This window comes from Armigeres subalbatus, chromosome 2, assembly GCF_024139115.2.
Source record: "Armigeres subalbatus isolate Guangzhou_Male chromosome 2, GZ_Asu_2, whole genome shotgun sequence".
Classification (NCBI taxonomy): domain Eukaryota; kingdom Metazoa; phylum Arthropoda; class Insecta; order Diptera; family Culicidae; genus Armigeres; species Armigeres subalbatus.
Genome location: NC_085140.1, coordinates 454,993,917 through 455,018,597, shown reverse-complemented (window position 1 = coordinate 455,018,597; position 24,681 = coordinate 454,993,917). Strand labels below are relative to the sequence as shown.

Genomic DNA, 24,681 nt, shown 5'->3' with positions numbered 1-24,681 from the left:
TAACCGAACTCCTGTCATTCGCAAGAACCGCAAAGCTTTCATTCATACATTTCGTTCCGACTTTCGTTCATTCATTCCACGTCTTTGGGCCCACGAGTGTGAAAAGCTCTTCCGTTGGCTATTTTTGACAACATTTACCTCCCCGCAACCGGTGTCCCATCCGGGCCCTAATCCATACGAACGAAGAGAGGCAGCATAAAAGAAAAACAGTCCGTGTCAAAACTTGAAAGCTTGCGTACGCAATCGCGATTCTGCGCATGTGTCGCACCTTGTTCCTTTTCGTCCCATAATCCAGACGAACTTTCGGTGGAGCTCAAGCAGAGGTTTCGCTCACTCCTCAATCGATTTTCCTCACTTGAAAAAGCTACCATCTTGGCACGGAGTGAAAATTTTACCGTTCCCCGAGTCAGAGGCTGAAAAATTTTCTGCAGCTCTTCAGTGGTGTCTCCCGGTCGAATGTACAAGAGCTGTTGCAACCATCGAATTTGCACGACCAGACGGTGCTGATTAGTTTGTGAAAAATGAATTGTGCGGGCAGTTGCTGTTGAGGAGAATTTTTCCAATTTTCCGAGTTCTACCAGTTACAAAAATCGAAGAAACATAGCTGAGGACGACTAGGTTTGTCCATTTGGTAGCAAAATCCTTCGCAGCAGTCGCAGCGAATTTGGTACGGGAAATTGTTATCTACTTCGGAGTATATTAATTTCTAATGCCTGGTTTTTGAGCTTTGGAATTGGATTGTGAAAAATTGAATCTCGGTACAAATCATGTCGTGTGGAAAATTTGCAGCGTTGAGTGATTTCAATTAGTGGGGTTCTAGCTCATGTAGGTCAACCAATTATTCGGTTATGGTAATTACTAGTGAAATAAGCTCATTAACCAGACAAATAGTGACGAAAAAGATGGAATTTAACCTTGCATTCAAGTTTTGCTGTAAATTAACGAAGAAATCTTGCATTAATTAAATTCGTGCGATGTGTGTTTTCTGTAGCGAAAAAATCCAAAATGGCTCCGGGTATTAAAATATGGAAGAGAGAGGCGGAACCCGATGCCGATGTGAAACTCGCAGAGGCTGCAACCACCCTGGGGACGAAAATCTTCGGTCACAAACATCCCCATCTTAGAACGACGACGGAAACAGACTTAGAAACAGGTTAGTAAAGATTACTATTGTTTGGATAATTTCATTTAATGATATATATTTATACAAATTTTGACAAATCGAATCAATATTCGTAATTGAGATAGGTATTCGAAATATTTTCAAGCATGTAAGTTTAATTAAATCTATTTTAAAATATATTCATCATCGTTGAAAAAATACAATGGCTAGCCACATTGTGTCTATTTGATTAGATGTTAGTCCATTTTATTATATCTCAACATTGAACACCAAACGCTGATAGATATATATCTCATCGATTGATACTCTAGTTTATTGGTGTTTCCCTCAGGGAGCTAATTAAATAGAAAATAATTCACGGCTGAGCACATCCTCGTTCCAGAGCAAAAGTATCCTTTTGCATGACTTCAACTGACGCGTGATATATTGATAAGCTCGTTGCCACTGAGGAAAGCAAATGACAAGTTATGTAATTTTTCGTTGGAAAAAGTTTGACTTTCTTCAATGAAGGATTAGCCATCAGAGGTGAAAACCTAGCGATACCAAAGAAAGAGTACAAAAAAGGTTACCCAGTTACCCAGAGCCCCGACATTCACCTAGGTGGTTGAGAATCCCCACGTGATTTTCCGGAGGCAAAGCGTGTCCAGTGCTGTTGTCATTCGCCGTGGGTAGGAATGAAAAATACGAAGCAAAGCCCACGGATTTTTCATTGCGCCCAGACAAAACGGAAAAACAACCTACACGAAATATGAACGCCCCGGGTTCAAGCAAATCATTGGTTGGAGAGAAGTGCACTTTTTTCGTACTGATTGAGATGGATTGTGATAAGTACTGGGCGTTATTTACATGAGAGCATCCGTCAAAAGTGAAAGTTTGCTCGCGTTAAAAATAGAGCATTGGGATGCATCTGATAATGTAAGTGAAGATAAATCAGTGTAAGATAGGATTTTACGCATAGAAAATATCGGAAACCCAATTTTATCAAATATAGTAAGACAATAATAAAATAATCAAATTAGTAGCTTCGTAAAAGACTATTTTTATATTCGTAAACATATATTATCACACTTAGTCAGTGGTAGTGTATTTTTCGTACATTATAAATTGTTATAAAACGCCTGAGTGGAGTGAACTAAATGCCAGTAAAAGACGCAACAGGTCAGTTACTCCCGGAGTCGATCGCATTTCAGCAGAGGTGCTCAAAGCTGACCCCTAGCTATCCGCACAAATATTACATACACTATTCTGCAATATCTGGGAATCCGCGACTTTCACAGTTGACTGGATGCAGGGCGTCTTAGTGAGGGCCCTAAAAAAGAGGATCTGATTGTATGCGGCAATTGGCAGGCCATCATTTTACTGTGCATTGTTCTCAAAGTTCTGTGCAAAGTTATCCTAAATTGGATACAAAAGAAGATAGACACGACTCTCCCACGACTGCCGGCAGGATTCCGCCCGGAATATCATGTGTGGATCATATTGTCACGCTCCGTATCATCCTGGAGCAAGTCAACGGATTCCAAGAGTTCCGCTATCTGGTGTTCATTGACTACGAAAAAGCCTTCGATCGTCTGAACCACGAAAATCTGCGGGGCGCCCTTAAACGCAAGGGAGTAGTACGAAGCAATTACGTGCAAAGTTCTGCATGACGGAGCTTTGTCTGACCCTCCAAGTAGCACACATGAAACAGATATGAATGGAACAACTCAAATGTGACCGAAACTGGTCACATATAAGTTTCTACAAGGATTCTGGAGAAGACTTCCGACTCTCCGGTGACATTAAACCGAATCCCAATCCTGTGTGGACAATAATGTCACCCTCCGTATTATTCTGGAACAGATCAATGAATTCCAAGAGTCCCTTTATTTGGTTTGCATTGACTACGAAAAACAGTTCCAAAAACAGTTTAAAAAATGTCTGAAAAACAGGTAGATAAGTAAATTATCAAAATCTAGGCTAGTGAAACATGGTGTGTATCAGTAGAGAATACTCAACTGCTGCAAGTGTTCATGAACAGATGCTCACTTACTTGATACTCGATGGGCGACAGCTCTTCAATGAACCTACGCCGAATGGAGAATCCTTCTCCACTGGACTCGATCCTGGGCCAATCGCTTCCAGTCGCCCTGAACGTTGAACACCCTCAGGTTCTCTTCAACTGCAAAAAGCCATCGTGTACGCGGCCTTCCACGAAGCCTGCGGTCTCTTCCGGGTTCTCTACTAAATATTATCTTCTCTTGACGTTCTTCCGGCATACGAACAACGTGACCAGTCCACCGTGGTCTGCCGTGTTGAATAAGCTAAATAATATCCAGCCCTTTATACACCTGGTACAACTCGTGATTCATGCGACGCCGCCAGATACCGTTCTCCTGTTTACCGCCGAGTATTGTCCGCAGCACCTTACGCTCAAACACTCCGAAAGCTCTCCGATTAGACTCCTTCAACGTCCATGTTTCATGGCCGTATAAAGCCACCGGAAGAAACAGAGTAGTATACAGCGCGAGTTTTGTTTTCATTTTCAGACTATGGGACGAATTCCGTAATTAGCCCTATTTGCAGCTGCAATACGCCTTTGCAGCTCGCGGGTAACATCATTATCACACGTCACTGCTCCAAGATACACAAAATCTGCTACCACTTCAAACTTTCACCATCCAGCACGATTTCAGTACCACCACCACTAATGAACCCACGTTGATTGCCAGTGACCATATACTTCGTTTTGCTAGTATTGATCGTGAGTCCAAACCTCGTTGTCTACCTCTTAAAAGCCACAAAACCCTCTTTCACGACAAGGCAACTAATCCCCTTAATATCGATATCGTTCGCAAATCCAAGGAGCATGGTACCGCTTCTTTGCACACCAACTCTCCCAATCGCTCCTTCAAGCTCTATATTGAACAGTAGACTCGAGAGTGCATCACCCTGCTTCAATCCATCCAAGGTAACAAATGATGTTGATATTTCATCCGCAACCCTTACACTTGATTTTGATCCGTGAAACGTTACACGCTTCAGCCGAGTCAGTTTCGCCAGAAAACCATGTTCTAGCATAATTTGCCTTCACTGAATCGCCGCTTTGAAATCAATTAACAGATGATGCGTATGCAAGTTGTACTCCCGGAATTCATCGAGGATTTGTCTCAGGGTAAACATTTGATCCGTCGTTGATCGGCCCGCAGCCTGATATTCGTCGACGAGGGATTCTTCAAGCGGTCTCAATCTGTTGATCAGAATACGGGACATAGTTTTGTACGCCGAATTAAGGAGGGTTATTCCTCAGTAATTAGCACACACCAGTGTGTGCCCTTTCTTAAAGAGAGGGTAAATGAGGCCGTCCTACCAGCTACCCTGCAATTCCTCGTCTTCACATATTTTCGACATGATATGGTGCAGAACTTCATAAAGCTGCTCAATGCCATGTATTAGAAGTTCAGCAGGGAGCTGGTCTTTACCCGCAGCCTTATTGTTTTTCAGCTCATTATTAGCTTTTCTAACCTCTTCTAGCTTCTGGCGGTACTCAGCCGATACTTCTTCCGCCGGTAATCACTAGATATTGTAACGTTCGCTGTGATCTTTCGTTCAATACAGTTGACAAGTTTTACCATTGGAATGTCTCCTAGTGTTATTCTTTTTATGTTATTATTTCGTGCAAATTAGGTGCTACTGATAGCCATCCCTCTGGCAGCAGCGAAAGTTACTAGCCTCAAGCCGTTGTCATTGGTAGCGGAGTTAAAGCTCTCCCTACCGATTATGGGACGGAAACGTTGATTAGGCTGTAATTGAAGGACCTGCCCCGTATCCTCAACACACAGATTCGTTCGCTAATGGGTTTCCTTCTTATTACTCGCCTCATTTGCCCATTACTATGAAACCAACTCCATGCTCTGCTTTTTCGCCACCGCTGTGATAGATGTTATATTTGAATGCAGTGTTGGCCGTGGGGTCCACGGCTCTGAACGCACGTTCTCCGGATCTAGTCCATTGGACTTCTTGAAGAGCGGCCACGTTCACTCCAACCTTCTGCACTTCACGAGGCAGAAGACTCACTCGTCCAGGTTCATTTAGGGGCCTGACATTTCTGGTACCGAGCTTCCAATCATTGTCCTTAGTTCGTTGCCAAAAATAACGTTCTCTTGTTCTTCTAACTACATTTTTCGTGGTATTTGAGAGGCTTCAGTAAGCTACCTTACCGGGGTTGCGTTACCTACATCGCGCTGGTGAGACTGCCACCTTAGGTTTGCCTGACGCGATACAGCGTTTCGTTAATCAGCTTCTGGGTACCAGGCAGACGCTGTTTGAGTCACACCTCCTAATGAACAGACACTTGAGGCTTAAGTACCTTCTCACTCTAGCTAATGTCAGAAGGACAATAGTACCCAGGCTGCACTACCAGCTAAGTACTCAATTCTTAGCTCGCGTTCTTTTCTTTTGTCATCGGACGACCCGTGGAAGCGTGAGATAGGAACTTGTGGGGACCAGAACTATGTTGGGCGCACCTTGCGTGATGTCAACTCACCATTTGCATTGCCAAACAGATGCATGCCGTACATAATTCGAGCCTGATGGACATCGCCACAGGCTCATGACGGCGTAGCCTCCATAAAGAAATAAAAGAAGTGGACCGAAATCTAATTCTTTTTTAGTATGATTGTGGGAAGAAATTTAGATGAGTGAATATATTCTTTCAACAAAAAAAAATATTATAAATAATACCATCTGGTATCATGTTGTCGTAGAACGTGCATAATTTTGTTTACGTCGCATATTCTACCGTTCCGAGCAGTGACGGGAAATGTCATTTCGATGTAATGGGACTAATCTGCTGATACCTTCTTTCACACATTATTTACAATTATGTTTTTTTGCCTTTCTCGCACAACAAAGTTGTACCGAAAGGCTATCATTTCACTCAAAAATCGAACTTTTTATAGAAATCTCGGAGACCCATGATGTTATATACCAATCGACTCAGCTCGTCGAGCTGAACAAATGTCTGTCTGTCCGTGTGTATGTGTGTGTATGTCCACACGAAAACCGAAAAACATTAGCCAATTTTTCATATAGTAATTCCTAACCGATTTTCTCGCAACAAGTTGCATTCGATGGGAGACAAACCCTAGTTGATCTCTATTGAATTTGATAACGATCGACCATTGCGTTTAAAAGTTATTAAGAAAATGAAATCGAACTATGTAAGCGCCATATAAGGTTGGTGTCTTGGCTAAATGCGAGAAAGGCAGTGTCACCACTCGGTGAATTAAGTTGGGTTTTTATAAACATGTAACCCTCAAAGAACCCAATATTTTTTTCTGATAGGTCATTTCTCTAAATCTGATATTGGAGGCGTCATAGCCGAATTAGTGTCAAATGACATTAATGTCATGACATTCCGTGACATTTTTTAATTCCGCTCTCATGGCTTAGACTTTGTATTTAGAACAATGATCTGTTCGACAAAGTTCTAGGATCATTTAAGCATTAAATGTTAATCAAAAAATCCGAATTGTTAATAACTTCTGAAAAAAGTGATTAGTAAATTAGTAATTTAAATCCCATTTATATTTCTAATATAAATAAAATAAATAAAAATAAATAATAATTTAAATCCCATGACATTTTATCGACATTTCCCGTCACTGGTCCCGAGAGAGAATGAGAGTAAGATGTTGAGAGATTGAGTGAAACTTTGTTTATGCCGGGAACTAGTTTGAAGTATGCCGGAAATGCAAACGCTATGACTGAAATGAGTGCTGCACCTTGTTAATTTAAATCAAATAAAACCTTTTTCAGACGATTTTTAGCAAAAATAGCTATTTTTAAGCAAAAGCGAACCCCATTGCAGTATTGTACGGCCCACAAAGAAATAGTTGCTTCCTGTCATAAATATCAAATAATGCAGTCGTATGCATGTTAGGCCGGGAATGGGGTAAGGAACCCTACCTATGACAACTTTTCACTTTTCAACGCAATTTATGCAAACTTTGGGTTACTTGGTAGTCCAAAAAGTCGTAAATGCATTGCTTGTGAGTAGTCATATAAGCATATAACTGACAACACGTAATAAAGCTTTTTTGAAAAGTCGTGAAAAAAATGCATTTCAAAAAGTGCCTGGGCAAAACGCCCCACCGTGACCAAAGACGCATGGCAGGGATGGGAAACATCAAATTTCCAAATAATCGAGGATGAACACCACTGTCGCGCGATGACACATCCAAATAATCAATTGATAAAAACTCGTTGGCGAGTAAGAATCGTTCGATAATTCAACATTGTTGTTTCATAAGGACGAAAGTCGCAAACGTAAAAATTGACTTTTTTCCGCTGATTCTAGGAAGATTAGAGCCTGCTCACGATATTTTCAACTTCCATTCAGTAGGAGGCGCGGAGCTCTATCAGTTCCCAGTGATAGTTAGCTGAACGTGATCCTTATTAATAAGAAATTTGCGACGTTTGTGACTTTCACCCTTATGAAACAACCATGCCGAATTGTGTCTCGATTTAAAGCATTTACCGATACTTTTTGAACTTTTCTCTATACACATCAAAACATAATCCCAAACATCATATTGAATTTTATTGTTGACATTAAATTGGTTCTGGTAAGGTTTACATTGCATAATTTAATAATTTTGTGTTTATTATCAATTGATTGAAAAATTTGAAAAGTTATCACCCACAACAACCCGACTACTTTACACACCTGGAAAGTTATCAATTGATAATTCAAATCATTGTCGAATGATAATGATTGACCACAACCCTGTTTCTCAGTTAGTTATTAGTTATCATTGAGTCACTATCAGCCATCGGTCAATCATCATAGATATGTATAGTCAGTCTAAGCAAACTAGACATAGCTGGATTGTCTTCAATTTCAAATATCCATATAATAAACATGAATGAAATAATTAATCATTACAAGTATTCATGTGTAACAGAGTTGCAGAAACATCGAAGAAGAAACGAATAGAGCACGAGGAACTACGGCAAGCCTATGCAAGATTATGCTGACCAGTATTCAGGCCACTTGTTTTGAGCACCAAAGAACTTCTGTTCATCATTTTTTGTACGAAACTAAGTATCAGCCAAAGATTTCTGATAACATCCCAGATGAAGCACTTCCGGAGATAGAGCTTATAAGATCGTCCTCCCGTCCATCAAATTGGAAATGTTAGCTGTGTTTTCCAAGATCAACTCTTTTAGAAAGCTCCAGTGGCGGGTGATAGCCTAAGTCCACCTATACTATTGGCTAGGTTTATGTTGATGTCCATGTTAATAGTGAAGATAACAATGTTGAACTATCAGTAATTAAATCGTATTATCAGTAAGCGAGATCGAACGTGAACATTTAGGAAATCTGATTTTGTGCTTATGCTTTGTGCGGTCATCAAGTAAAGACTTCAGTTCAATCAAAGGTAATTGCCTATTTCCGGGGATTAAACCACCCGACTTGGACGTTAATTTACAATGTTATGAAAACTCATATGTGAATATGTACGTTATGTGGAACATATTGATTTGGAAAATGTATTGGAGGTAACCACTTTCCCTTCGATGGGACTCGAACCCATGACCCTACAGTACGCTAGACTGGTGCTTTAACCAACTAAGCTACGAAGGACCCCCGTCGGCCTTCGCAACCTAGCGGCTACTGAACGAGCTCGAGATTCCCTTGACGAGCTTGACGACCGACTGGCAAATAGCTTACACAACCTCACTTGATCAGTACCGTTGCTGATGAAGAATGTGTATAGACGCCAGACATTCTAAATACTCACGCTCCTCTAATGTGGACGTGTACATGTACAATACACATGTGGAAGTATTGGCTTGAGAAATGGATTGCAAGTGATTTGACTATGCGTCCAATTTGGGAATCTCGAGCTCGTTCAGTAGCCGCTAGGTTGCGAAGGCCGACGGAGGTCCTTCGTAGCTTAGTTGGTTAAAGCACCAGTCTAGCGTACTGTAAGGTCATGGGTTCGAGTCCCATCGAAGGGAAAGTGGTTACCTCCAATACATTTTCCAAATCAATATCTTCCACATAACGTACATATTCACATATGAGTTTTCATAAGTAAAGACTTGTTTGTGTGTATGTTTTGGATAAGTTCGCAGAATGATCGCGCGATCATCCAAAATTTGTTCTGCGTTGTGCAGAGTGTTTGTTTGTGCGTGTTTTCTTAAAGTAGGTACGCAGAACGATAGCGCGATCATCCGTAATAATTTATTGTGCTTCCTGCGGCCGGTAAATAAATAAGTTGTGCGTGTTTGGTTCGATAGAAAGGAAAGTAAGTAGAATATTTTAAATACGCATAATGTATCCCATCTTTTAGATCGCATCGCTGGTGGGGCCCTCCTCAGCCTGGCGGTAAGACGCGCGGCTATAAAGCAAGACCAAGCTAAGGGTGGTTGGGTTCGATTCCCGGTGCCGGTCTAGGCAATTTTCGGTTTGGAAACTGTATCGACTTTCCTGGGCATAAAAGTATCATCGTGTTAGCCTCAAGATATACGAATGCAAAAATGATAACTTGGCTTAGAAACCTCGCGGTTCATAACTGAGGAAGTGCTTAATGAACACTAAGCAGCGAGGAGGCAATGTCTCACTGGGGGATGTAATGTCAAGAAGAAGAAGAAGAAGAAGATCGCATCCCTTACCGAAGTGAATCCATATAAATTATCCTTTCTAACTAGCACAATGCCCTATCCCAAGGCGATCGTGGAGATGCAGAAATATACTCGGTCTCTAGTAGCAACGAGAGTCAGAATAACAATCCTTCCCTTCCTATAGAACCGTAAGAATGTGGCCTGCACCGTTATTGACTGAAAATATTTGAGCTTCCGAAACGTGTTCATTGGGAATTGGTAGTTAATCCCAAACCTCAATCCTTTGGTTCTCTGTACAACTTCGCAAATTCTAGGCAATCACGGACTAGCAACTATAAACTGTATGGTCATAATGCTCATGCTCTAAATTCCGTTTTGTCTCGCCAACAGTTATTCCAAGCTTGGTGATTCGCATTGAGGTGGTCACTGATGATGTACTTCTCACGCTACAAGTCCACTTGACAAGCTAGATTCTCCGTCATAGGCCGATGTCATACTAACCATTGTGCCTGTGCGAACGCGTCCATGACAAAATAATCCGTCTTGCTGATATTCTGCTTTACGAGTGCTTAGACGCTCTCCGCATCGCTTGATGCGTCAACCGCTAACATGGGATTTTTTTTAAATAATGAACCGTCACAATGTTAATAGGCCCGACCGTAGGGTCAATCTCCATTCCTATGGCTCTAATAATATTCTTTCATGTATTGATGTTGCTGCACAAAGCTGAAACGAACGAATCCCACCAGTAGGAAGTCGGAAATAGTTAATATCCGGCTTGAAGTGCGTCTCCATAATGTTGGCGGTTAGTGCGTAGCAGTGTTGTGCTGAATCAGTTAATTATGGTTGCAATTTTCATTTGAAATTTTTTTCAAGTGAAAACACTTGGCAAGATGTCGCCGGCGATAACTTCTCAAATATCAAACGATAATAAACACAGAATTATCGTTCCGATGTAAACCTTAGCCTGGTATTTAAATGTCAAAAGTACCGTTAAAGCTTCTATTTTGGTGTTATGGTTTTGTGGTCGAAAGAAAAATGAGGTCAAACGGTAAATGCTTTATATCAAGATACGATTTCAAACGAGTTATTATCAAATGATAGAGGTAAGATCGTGTGTGAGTTTTGATCATCCACGATTTGTATATAAAAAACGGTGCGTAGTTGTAATTCTCAAGCATTCCTTATATAGGATCCATACACCTGCCAGATTTCGTTGTTTTTTTTTTTTTTGCTGACATTAGTGGCGCGAGGACATGTCCATGTCCTACGCACGAATTTACCTGGGTGAGACAGTCAAGGCATTGTCCTACCCATGAATCTGGTGAGAAGACATCATCTACGTAATTATTTTAGTTGTAGATCTGATATCTAGATGAACAAAAATATCATCAAATATCAGGCAGCTTAACGTATTATTAGTCCACGAGAAGAAGTTTTGTAGAAACTTGGAAGGATTTATTGAAATCTAAGAAATTACAAACATCTTTGAGCTCGCATGATCTGGTCTGCTAGGGGTTCTGAACTCTCCAAATGATTAATTGAGGATCATATGATTTCCTGGGAGTGGATCGCTATGTTCCATAAATTTTTCTAAAAGTTTCTGAGGTAGAAAGGACAAAAATTCGAAAAAAAAAATTTGTGTACAACGAGACGAAGTCTCCCTAGTAAGGACATAAAAAAATATGTACAATAAATAATGAAACAATGTGTACAACAATAAATTTTTGAAAAATACTTCTGTATACAGCGGCCGCTGAGGGATCAATGTGGGGGTCATTTATTCTCTAATCGCGAGACAGCGAAGTTAACCTTCCGGGACTAGCTTAGTCCTGAATCACTTATGCATTCTTCCCTCCGTTGTGTACGACAAGCGTGCTATTTTTGGTAGTGTTGTACTTTTCACAACGATGCGAGTCATCGAGAGTTAAACCATGAGACGGGTTGATGGGTCGTGCATTTGTAGAATGCATCGTTTCTGTCGAAAAACGTGTAAAAAACGATTTCATCAAAAATAATTTTTTAGCAGTTTCCACATGGTCCTGGATCTTTTTGAAAACCCGCGTTAAAAAACTAAACTAGAGATGTCGCAAATTAATCGATATCTTCGATTAATCGGTTAATCGTTGTGATAATCGATTAATTTTGAATCGATTACTTCCCAACGATTAATCGATTCAATAATCGACAAGAATCGAGAGTAATCGATTAGTTACTAATCGATTAATCGGGATTTTACGACAACTCTTAGATGTCGATTACTTCGATTAATCGATTCATCGTTGTGATAATCGATTAGAGCATCAATATCGGTCGCGAGCATTTTAATCAACCGCACAGCGCTGTCATTTTAGTTTCGTCACTCGTTTCCGTATCGGTCACTATTTTCGGCTCTCAATTTGGTTGCTGTTAGAGCTGTGCGCCGCCGCGCCACGCCGCCGCCGCCGACACTTATTGACGCCGATGATTGGCCAATACAAAAATCACAGTATGCAGTGCGTTTGCATCTGTCGAAACAAGGCAGTTTATCAGGCATTAATTAAATAGCTATTATACCTTTAGCAGATTTGTTTGCTTTTAACTCTGTCACTTTTACCCGCATTGGTGTGTTAAAGGTTGGGTCATCTAAGAACTTCTTGGTTACAGACCTACAAATCAAATCATTCTGGTCGCATTGGGTGGTTCATCATCTTTTTAAAGGTTTGAATGTTACATATCTTGATTGATTTAGTGCTTATATACGCGGCTACAAGTCAATACTACCCGGGCAAAAGCCATGAACAGAATAAAGAAACATGATATGGACTTGATTGATATAAGAGATAAAAGAACAGGCAATGATATCAAAAAAAAAATGCACCGAAATATCATTCAAATATCAAGATATGCTATGGACAAGAGCAAACTAATGGCACATGATATTGATCACTTCTTACAAATAGCATAACTTGATCTCCTCAAAAAAAAATTGTGCAAAATATTGATATTGTCGTCTGATCTTTTATCTCTTATATCAATTATGTCCATATCTCATTTTGCTATCTAATCAACATTTGATATTATTGAGCTATTTTCTTCTACTCGGGTATTAATGTTGGATTTTAATTCCCAGTCTGGTAGGATTTTTCTTAAACTTTCCTGGGCATGGAGTATCATTGTTGCATATACAATTTTGGAAGATTTTAATACAATTGTTGTATAGAAATCCTGCAGATTTGTATTATATTAATACAATATCTGTATAAAAAGTATATGCCAAGATTTTATACAATAATCGTCAGATTTTTTTTTGGTTGTAAGTATTGATAAACAATTCCCAAACAAAATTCTTGGTTTTCCTGAAATAATTTCCGAAGGAAGTCCTGGAGAAAGACATGAAGAAAATTTCTGGATTTATCCCCGTAGTAATTTCTGGAGGATTTTTTGAAGGAATCCCTGGAGAAAATTCCGAATGAATTCTTGGAGGAATGTCCAAAGATTTATTTAAAGAATTTCGGTAATTTCTTTAGGAGTTCCTTTAAAAATTGCTCTAGGAATTCGTACGGAGATATCCGAATATTCGTCCTAGAACTCATGGAAATATCGTCGACTCATGGAAATATCGAGGAGTGGAACAGAAAATCCTTGGAAAGCTGTTTGAAGGGACCATCACAGTAACCCTGAAATATATTTTTTGTTATGGCATAATTTGCTTCCATGAGTCGATATCGAGTCCTAGAACATCGACTCATGGAGGTTTGACTGTATCTGGCAATTCGTCCTAGAATTTTGGAAGAAAATGGTGTAGGAAATTCCGAATGAAGTACTAAATGACTTTCCGAGGGAATGGAATGTCTTATGGAATACCTGGAAAAGTTACAATGGAATTGTTAAAACAATTTCCGAAGAAATTTTGTAGAAATTGTTAAATATATATATGTTTGCTCTTTGTTATGTTCGAATTTAATTACCATTCTGCTTTTAATACACTTTTGAAGGCCATAAAACGGAGGTGGCGGACCCGTAAGCAGAGACACTTACGCGAAGCCCGCTGGATAGAGAGAATCTCCTTTCAACAGTGTAATCCAACAGACTAATAAATAGATTCGCATTCCTTTTTGAGCTTTCCGAGTAATGGTTTCTTTAAGGTAGGGCGCGGCAAATCCATTACAACTGTGAGGAAGTGTGCCCATCTACATGGTTAGAATTTTTTTAAAGTATTTCAAAAAGAAGCTCTGATGAAATTCCTATTGGAATTGTCAGAATTAATCTTAGAAGAATTTTTGAAGGAATTTCCAGAACAATTCTTTAAGAAATTTCCTAAGGTCCTGAGAACGTCCGAAGTAATTCCCGAGGAAAATTTTAAAGAAAAACCTGAATTCATTTGTGGAGGTTATTTCAAGGAATTCCTGACGAAATTTTTGAAGGTTTACTAGAATGAGTTTCTTAATGACTTACCGAATTAATTCCGTAATATATTTTTTAAGGAATTATTTAAGGTATTTACGAAAAAAAATCTGTTGAAATTTTCGAACGAGCTCTTGCAGTAAATTCCCAAGGAATTTTTGAAAATATCCGAATATCCACCATCTCATAGAGTCAAAACTGAGTTTGTTTTACTACTGTCCGGATTTTCGAAGAAATTTTTGGAGAAATATAGGAATTTTTATTTATATTCCAATAGCTATTTGTTTGGAAAATCCATCGAAAATTCCTTTGTAACTTCCTTTTAGAATTCCTTAGGATATTCCTTCAGATTCATTTAAAAATTCTGTTCGAAAATCTTTTCAGGTTTTCTTTGGGTTATTCCTTCAAGAATTGAGTCGGAAATTACTCCAGGAATTTCTTTGAAAATCTCTTTAGAAAAAACACCAGGAATTAATTTGGACATTCATCCAGGGATTCCTTCAGAAAACTCTCCGGAAAGGCCATTTATTTATTTTTTTCAGAAATTCCTTTGGAACTTCCACCAGGAAATTCCTTCAGTAAACCGTACAAAATTCCTACAGGAATAATTCCGGGGCGAATTCTGATTTAGAGAAATTTTTAAAGGAATTTTCGAAGAAATTTCCAAAATTATTTAAGTGTTCAAAAATATTGAAGGAGTTTACAAACGAAATTTGCGAAGATTTCCCATGCTTCTTTTTTCGTCAGAAGGCTTATTTTAGCATAAGAATCGTGGACTGACCAGTCGAATTTCTTTATACTTTTTGAAAACATGAATAGGTCTAATCTACAGGAATTCTTGGAAGAGTTGTTAAATGAATTTCTGGAGGAATGTCTGAAGGAATTCCTATAGGAAGTTCGGAAAGCGTTCCTGGAGAAAGCTCTAAAAAGAGAAATTCCGAAAGAATACCAAAAATATCTTCCTAGAGTTTCCGAAAAAAATCTTTGATGAATTACTGGAAGATTTTTTATTAGAAATTCTAGAAGAAATTTCCGAAGAAATTTAAAAAAAAAACCTAAAAAAATCCCTTAGTCAAATTCCTAAGGTTTCTCCTAAAGGGATTGCCGAATGTATTCCTAATGCAGTGTCCGTAGGTATTCCTATAGAAATTCTCGAAAGATTTTCAATTTTCAAAGAATTCTTGAAGGAATTTTGAAAAGGAATTCCTAAAAAAGAGTTTTCGAATTCTCAATTCCCAAAAGACTCCGTAAAGGAATTTCCGAAGCAACCCCTAAAGTAATTTCTATGGTAATTCTTGAAGGAACTTTTGGAGAAATCTCCGAAGAAATACCCAATAAAATTTTCAAAGGAAATTCTTAGAGGAAGTTATGAAGGAAATCATTAGGAAAATTCTAAATTAATTATTACAATTCCTTTTTCGAATTTTCTGAGGAATATCTTGAGGAATTTCCAAACAAATTTCTGGATTTATATCCGAATTTCTTTTCAATAAACTTATGTGCTGTGATGCGGCAAAGTCGTAGTAGAGGATGTAATGTAAACTTTTGCTGTGGAGATACAATCTATTAGATTAGGATGTTCATTGTTCACCCCGTCAGTCTTACTGGAGCTAGCGATTGTACAAAAAAAAACCTAAAATTAATTAAAAGCATCATATGCTTTGCCGCGTATTTTTTTTCTCTGCGCAAAGTTCTTCACGCCGATTCACGCCGCCGCCGCCGAACATTGCTTACGGCGTGACGCCGCCGACGCCGCCGCCGCCGGTGTAAAAATGGTCTTACGCCGCCGCCGTTCACAAATACTTCGGCGCACAGGTCTAGTTGCTGTATTCCGTTCCGGTGACGTTTGACAGTTTATCAAAAAGCAGCGCTCTTACCGCGTTACCAAATTTAGTTACCTGTCAGTTGCGCTACCGTTATAGCAGCTCGTTTAGTAGCGACCGGTAAAGTGTCAAGTGATGATACTGCGCTGCCAAACGACTAATACTCGCGCCCGTTAATCTTGCTCTTACTACTCAACGATGAATCGATTCAATAATCGTCAAGAATTGAGAGTAATCGATTAGTTACTAATCGATTAATCGAGATTTTACGACATCTCTAACCATGACACGTGATGGAATATGCTTTCGCTTATTGAGCGATAGCGACATTATACGCGACATTGAGTGCACGCGTTATTTTTTTATGCACATCGAGAGCGTGTTTGAGAGGTTTTCATTTTTATGTCATGAAGTAGCAATGTAGGGGAAATGGGGGTAGCACGCCCATAGGGGTTAAAACGCGCCACCCCTGAATAAGGTTAAATATCCCCATTTTGATTATTTTCAATAATCTAGGGTAAATGATATATTTTGGACATGTACATATTTTGGACAAGCCTGAGCTTCTTCGATCAATTTTAGATAATGTGTAGGAAATTTTTTATCGAAAGTATGATCATTGCATACTTTTACCTCAACTCTAGCGGCTCCTGATGAGAATTTACAAATCAACTATTATTTATCTTTAAAATTATCTAAAATGTAAAGCTTTCTACCAAAATGCCTGCTGGACGCCAGTATGCAGGAGAACATGCATTATAGGACTCTTCGTAACATGCACCTGAAACACGTTTAAATTGGTTCAAATGGCAATCTTGAGGTCCTACGGCCAATGCTTAATTGTAATTGAGATACTAACATATTCCAATCGCTTAACATGAACTTGAGACGGATGAAAAAGGAGTGACCAAAATGAAGTTATGTTTTTATGCATCAGACATTTATTGGTCACCCCATGTACAGTACATGGATGAACCATTAATTGCCAACTTTCAGGCTGTTTTCAATGATATCGATAAGATTTCGAAACAATGTTAATTTCTGGTTTAATCTATGTCAGTTAAGCAAATAAATGCATTTAAATGAATGTGGATACGTGTAGGTACGTCATACCATTGAGATCTGTAGGTGGCCATTTTTAAATTAGGAGAAAATGACGCTGTCCAAAATATATGCATTTTCCATGTCGAAATTATATATTTGATGTCCAAAAAGAAAATATTTCAGTTCGCAGTATATCACAGTTTACACCTAGTAAACGTAATTTACTCAAAAATTGGGCAATGGAGACACAAGACTAATCATAGGTTATGTATTTGGATGAACCTAGTGGTTTTCAATTGTTTTATACTATTCAATATCGATATATTTTGTAATGAATGTCCTCCGCTTGTCCGAAAAACATCATTTACCCTATACGATAAAGCAATGAAAAATATTGCCATTGGATACATATATTTCATGATTTTTCTCTAGTTATACATGAAAAACTCGATTTTTGCGTGTTTTGATGCAATTCTAGCTCTGTGGAATTTAGTCTTTCTGTCGCTGTTATACATTGATAAATTAATAATTGAGCCATGAGCCATGCTGCTTACTCGTGTTCTTTATGTTCCACACGAAATCGTCGTCAAAAATGGTTTTAAAACGATTTTATGGGCCTTCAAACTTCTGAGGTCGGTGTGGGGCATTACGCCCATGCTCATTTCGTATGACCGAAACAGCTGAAACATTCGGTTAATTGCCTTAATGTAGGCGATTAAAATGAAAATCAGTACGATAAGCACATGCGCGTTTTAACCCATCCACTGGCGCATCTCACCCCGCATGGTTTCAAAATCACTTTTTTTCGGGTGCTTTTTAAAAATCAAATTTCTGTGCAATAAAATGGACAATTAGATATCTGTTATCGGTAGTCAGTCGCAGATATGCTGTTCTTCAGTATGCGCTGATGAAAACTGGCTGAAATGGTGGTTTTCATTGATAAAAATGGCATTTTCCTTAACGTGGGCGTCCTACCCCCAGTTCCCCTAAAATAAAATATTTAGTCACTCTCAAGGCGATTTCCTGTACATCACCACCCCTCTTGTAGCAAAGATAGTAGAATTAACTTTTCTCTCTTTATCCTTACAATTTTTCTCTCTTACAATCATACATTGACTATCGTTTTGATTAAAAGACCAAATAGTAACTGCGAAATATACAATCATGCTAATTGAAAAAGCAATACATTTTCTGAAAATAGATGAAAATTTTACAAATTATGTAAGGGTTCTGTCCGAAAGTCCATATTTTTAATATTTAGAATGATTTATATGTGAAATGTGCATCGATTACCCAACACCAGAAGTGTTTCCCAAATAGTCATTTTTCCTATTTGTCCTACCCACGACTAGGAACGTGGATGCGCCTCATGCGTGTCCGACATGATAGTCCGCGCTAGATTCTGACCTACCCAAAAATGTTTACCTACGAATTTAATGGAAACGCAAACCACCACCGTACGAAATAGTTACCACCTTTTTGTGGTGGCGAAGCATTTTTTGAACGATATTACTTTGATGCGCAGATACATTAATTTATCAGAGCATTTTTACATTTATTTTACATTTACTGTTTACATTTTAACTGAATAATGGCATACATGTTGAGACTGCCTTGTTTAGTTTATTTCACACCTTGGCGAATTTCTACATATACTAAATTTCTATGAATATTCCGTGTTTCGACTTTTAAATTCGATGAGGTAAAATCAGAACATTTCCGGACGAAGGGAGATTTTACATCCTTTGTAGGGACATTGCCGCCTTGCAGTTTAGTGTACATTAAGGACAAGCCTCCCGGAATCCAAAACTGAATGCACTCGTGTTTTCAAGGGCACCCCATTCAAAACGGAAGCCACGCACAACTGTCATTTTTATTTGCTATGTTACAGCATACGGCGTGACACTATCTAGAGAGTAGGATGTTGAGGGTTCGAGTCCCTCCAAGACACGTGGATTCTTTTTCGAAAATTTTATATCAATTATACATTTCGAAACATGTACTGCACAGCACAAACATTTAACAAAAAAAAATAGTTTTTAACGGCCGAGTTGCCGAATAATAAGCAATTAATTTAGCATCTCAAGCCCAATAGTCGGTATTTTGGTACTGCAAACATAACGCTTCATAACTATACACGCGAGGTAATCCACAAAAATGTGATTGGCGAAGGCAAACAATAACGTACTCGAAGGACTGCTCTTTCTCCAGACCTAAATTATCTTTAAAATGTTTTGGCATGATAGTTTGTGATATATATGATATTGTTAAGGTGTAAGCAACTGTCGTAAAGTTCAAGAAAGTGATCAAAACAGCATGAGAGAATATTCTTAGCCAACATTTGAAAAGGACGTAACAGCAGAAATTTATGCTTTCGGATTCCTTGTCCACATATATAGAATTAGAAGAAACAAATGTTGACTGTTACACCCTTTTCAAATGTTGGTCTAGATATCAGCGCGTGAAGTGTCGAAAATAGTAATATTCGAGGGTTAAACGAATGAAAATGATGTACAAAACCGAACTAAGGAATGCTCTGTTGAATATTCAACGATTTTGTGTTGATTATAACATTTTCTATCTCATAAGACGAGTTTGTACATTCCACCACTTAATTGTACCTTGACAGATACGTATTTCGACCTCAACAGTAAGGTCGTCTTCAGTGTCTCGTACTTGACTCGACTTAATACGTATCTGTCAAGATACAATTAAGTGGTGGAATTAAATGGGATTGTACAAACTCGTCTTATGACAAGTGAAGACATTCCACTAAAAAGCTCAAAATAATTATAAGCGTTTTGTAGATAATCAGTTTGGTACGGCGGCGAACTCTATTCGATCGGAGCGTCTTGTGGAGTCCAAAGTACGTACGATTTCCAGCCACTATGCGTCTCCGAATTTCTCTGCTGGTATCGTTATCGGCGGTCACCAGTGAGCCCAAGTACACGAATTCTTCAACCACCTCGATTTCGTCACCACCGATAGAAACTCGTGGTGGGTGGCTCACATTGATCTCTCTTGAGCCTCTTCCTATCATGTACTTCGTCTTCGACGTGTTGATGACTAGTCCAATCCGTTTAGCTTCGCTTTTCAGTCTGATGTAGGCTTCCTCCATCCTCTCAAAGTTACGTGCCATGATATCAATGTCGTCGGCGAAACCAAATAACTGGACGGACTTCGTGAAAATCGTACCACTCGTGTCAATCCCTGCCCTTCGTATTACTCCTCCAAAGCGATGTTGAATAGCAGACACGAAAGACCATCACCTTGCCGTAACCCTCTACGGGTTTCGAAGGGACTCGAGAATGCCCCTGAAACCCGAACTACGCACATCACCCGATCCATCGTCGCCTTGATCAACCGTATCAGTTTATCCGGAAATCCGTTTTCGTGCATTAGCTGCCATAGCTGGTCCCGATCGATTGTATCATATGCGGCTTTGAAGTCGATAAATAGATGATGTGTGGGCACGTTGTATTCGCGGCATTTCTGCAATACCTGACGTATGGCGAACACCTGGTCTGTGGTAGAGCGTTGACCCATAAATCCCGCCTGGTACTGCCCCACGAACTCTCTTGCAATTGGTGTTAGTCGACGGCATAAAATTTGGGAGAGTACCTTGTAGGCGGCGTTCAGCAATGTGATTGCGCGGTAGTTGCTACAATCCAGCTTACCGCCCTTTATGTAGATGGGACACCTTCCATCCACTCCTGCGGCAGAACCTCATCCCCTCAAACATTGGTAATCACCCAGTGCAGCGCTCTAGCCAGTGCTTCACCACCGTGTTTAAACAGCTCTCCTGGTAGTTGGTCAACTCCAGAGGCTTTGTTGTTTTTCAGCCGGCCGATCTCCTCCTGGATTTCCTGGAGATTCGGAGCCGGAAGTCGCATGTCCTGCGCGCGTACTCCTAGGTTCATTACCATATCGCCACCGTTGTCTGCCATATCGCCATTCAGGTGCTCTTCGTAGTGCTGCCGCCACCTTTGGATCACCTCACGCTCGTTCGTAAGAAGGTTCCCGTTTATATCCTTACACATATCGGGCTGTGGCACGTGGCCCTTACGTGAACGGTTCAACTTCTCATAGAACTTTCGTGCGTGTAAAGATTCCAACGTTGTTAAATAAAATAGAATAATACTAACAGGTGACAGGTGAAGACATTCCACTGAAAAAGTTTAGTATTTTTCCTTAAAATTACTGATTTGGATAAGTGTACACACTTAAAATAAATCGCCGACTTCGGTAAAATTTTACCGAAATCTCAACCGCTGAGCTGTTCGGTAAATTATTTTACTGATTTTCGGTGATTTTGACAGTTGAGCAATGGAAAAAATTACAAAAAATCTGTAAATTAATTTACCGAACGGTTCAGCGGTTGAGATTTCGGTAAAATTTACCGAATACTGTAAAATGAGCTAAGTGTGTAGCATTTGTCATTAGTACTAGTTTACTTTACAAATCGTTGATTTGGACTCACTTCAAACCTATTTTTGCTATGATGTTGCGAAAAAAAATCTAAACCATAAGTTGAAAAGGGCGTAATCGCCAAAATTCATTCTTTTCTATTCCTCTCCTTCCATTGCAATTATATGAATCAATAACAAAATTTAACTTGATTTGATAAAATTCACATTAGACAACTTTCTGTTGAAAATCTGATTCACAGAAATGTTGGTGTTAAACTAGAAACAATATCATGATAAGATCTATTGAGTTCAAATGCATGGCAACTGAAGCTGAAAACAAATCTAGATCGAAGGTCAGTCATTTGCATCACTCCAGTGTTAATGCATTCAACACAATATAAAAATAGAGAATCATTATATCTGAGCAACGGATGCAAATGTCCAAGGATTCAGAAAAAAATTAAAAGTCAATACAAGAAAAAAGCTCTAGTACATAGCTATGGCAATGAACTGAAACTCTATCAATCTGTGAGTGCAAAGCCGACAAGGATGACCGGTGCCATGCCTGCGCTTTCCATAAACGATGGTTATCGATTTCCTCTGCTGTTCGCTAGGTGACTGTTTGGCTGGTTCGACGGTTGGTTTGGTCCTATACCTACCAGCATGCTGCAGCTGCGAGGCGGGGAAAGCGATACGAACGAATGTGGGGATAAAGCAACGTAATTGGACGTCACTGGGGAGGTACATGTACGGAGACCTTTTTTCTTCTCTTCTCCAATGCGTAGAACGGCGTTAGTTGCGATGCGATTGTGCAATTTGTTTTTTCAAGCCAATTGTATTGCTTGGAGGAGCTTTTTTCAATGTCATTGTACGGAAAACTCAAATACTCCTTACAATGTGTGTGGAAAGCTGTATAAAAATTTCTCAGTATTTCCATATTTCGTGGTTTTGTTTTTCTCGACATATGCTCTTGGAAATTACGTGCAATATCACAGATATTAGCAATGAGTGATAAAAATGTATATTAAGGACCATAAGCGACAATGGTTCTGATTACTATCTTACTTAGTGAGATGAATTCCGAACTGTTTGATAGTTCGAAATTATGTTATGCGTAGCTAGCAAATTGTTCTAGGGGAGGTAGAGAGTATTTTTAATTGCGTTTGAAGAAATAATTTTAGTGATTAATTATTTTAGAGCGTCTTAGGGGAAATGCTACAAGGTTAAAATACTATTATTCTTCCGATAACAAACACTGAAGAAGTTTCCAAGTAGGAAACGAAATACGTATCTGCTTGTTGATACATAAAAAAGTTAATAGTGGAAGTAAATGGAAGTATAATAATTTTAGTTTCATTTCCAAACCAAGGCTTGTACATACAGGGTAGTGGATAAATAATCCGTGTTTACTCTTTTATCTAGACCGTCACTATTAGCATATTGAATAACACTATATTTATGGATAACGTGAATGAAAAGATTAATACAGATTGTAATACTAACATGGATGTCTCCAAATATCCTTCTTTGTGTGTAGCAGCCAAGCATATTATACGCTTAGAGAAACCATTTACGGTGCTCGCTACTTGCTCCACAGTTGGTCAGGGATCAGTGAAACCGCACCAAGCGCCTTTTTGACTGACTTGGAATATTTTGTACGAAGAATTAAAACGAAAATATAAATTCATTCGTACGTTTGTTGGATACTTTCCGCTATAGGTTATAGATACGATTATAGATACGATTTGTGCTCAATTGGATCTGCTACATGAAAACTTGTGCAAGAAAATGGGCCATTTTTCATTGGCGCTTGGTGCGATTTGGCAGAACCCCGACCAGTTATATCTCGGCATATAGTATTGGTGAGACTGGTTTTGAAATAATCGAACGGTGCATGTAGCTTCATACAGGCTCTAGAGTCATCAATGGGTCAAACAGAGTAATTTATCTGATTTAGGTCAGCAGAGTTTGAAGGTTTGTTTTAAAGTTCCATAGTGCCTTTGACTCCTTGTGATAGTGCTTAGTTTTGACCAAAACATGTACTTGACCAAGGAGCTACAGTAACTTTTAGAAGCTTCTTCTTAGCTGATTGGTTGATTTTGGATCGTTATCAGATGAGCTGAGAACAAAGGCATATTTTTTTTTTGCTTTAGCAGAGAGCCGAAGAATATGCTGCTTTATTCAAAGATGCTACAGAGTTTCACAGGATTGCAAACGATAATCATTTTTTGTAGATCACTTTCACTCCTATGAATTTCAATGTATCTACTAAGACTACTAATCTACCTCGTGGTGATGGTGTTTTCCTCTTTTATTATAGACTGTGTAAAGAGAAAAACACACGATAGAGGTCAAAGTAGCACTTTAGGGAGTCGATTCTTTTTATCAATTTTTATTTAATTACAATGTAACAACTTTCGTCAATCGTAAAATTTCGCTTTGTTCCTTCAAAGTAGCACGTCTAAGCTTTTATTTCGGGAGAAAAGATTTGAAATCGGCTAATTACAACAAAAACAAACAAAAGCTATTTTTTTATTGTTTTTCATAAAAGCTCCACAAAGAATTGTTGTAGAAAAATAATTTAAAAACTAAAAACCGCTATTTTTAAGTCAGTGCTCCACGGTTTGCAATTTTTCACTACAAGCTACATATTATGCATCTCCTGATAAATCCTAATATTCCAAACACTTGCTGGTTGCTCCTGACAATCGTAACAGTCACCAACAGATTCAATTCAATTAAACACTTGTAATTTTGCCAAAAGCACTTGTACTTAGTTTTGGTTTGGGACAGGAGTCTAACTAGGTGACCAATAAGCAATAAAGTAAGCACTATAACAGCATTATACTTGCATTGCATATGCTCCATGCTGTATATAAGCATTTCAAAAACCTGCATGTTCTAAATAAGCATTCTTAAAGCAATCATGAAGTGCAATGAAACAGCTACATTGGTGCCACTTTAAAGCCTGTAGTGTTTATCGATAAAGTAGGATAAAGCTATATATTGGGCCAAAACCTGCATTAAAATAGCATTAAAGGCGACTTTAGGGCTCACTGGCGTTTAGTGTTTTGCCATAAAGGCGCATATAATGCCACTTAAATGCTTTATTTAATGCTTATTGATTACCTGGGTATCCTTTATCCGTGCTTGACGTTTACCTTTGAAGTCGAATCTGCTTTAGCAAGACACCTGGATATTAAAAAAAAAAACTTTATTAATCCACTTAACGGTGCTGGTGCCTTTCTCGTGCATATTTAAAAATAGTATTTTGGCCTCAACT

General features: G+C 38.9%; 1 protein-coding gene across 3 annotated transcripts in view; it reads left to right on the top strand.

Moving 5' to 3' along the window:
- Positions 1-291: 291 nt before the first annotated feature.
- Positions 292-24,681, top strand: part of LOC134213814 (synaptotagmin 1) — an 85,296-nt gene continuing 60,906 nt past the window's right edge. For all 3 annotated transcript variants that reach the window (XM_062693172.1, XM_062693171.1, XM_062693170.1), the window contains exons 1-2: positions 292-667; positions 992-1,153. In XM_062693172.1, coding sequence (XP_062549156.1) covers positions 1,006-1,153 — 148 coding nt within the window. In that variant the 5' untranslated portion in view covers positions 292-667; positions 992-1,005. The remainder of the gene's footprint in view (positions 668-991; positions 1,154-24,681) is intronic.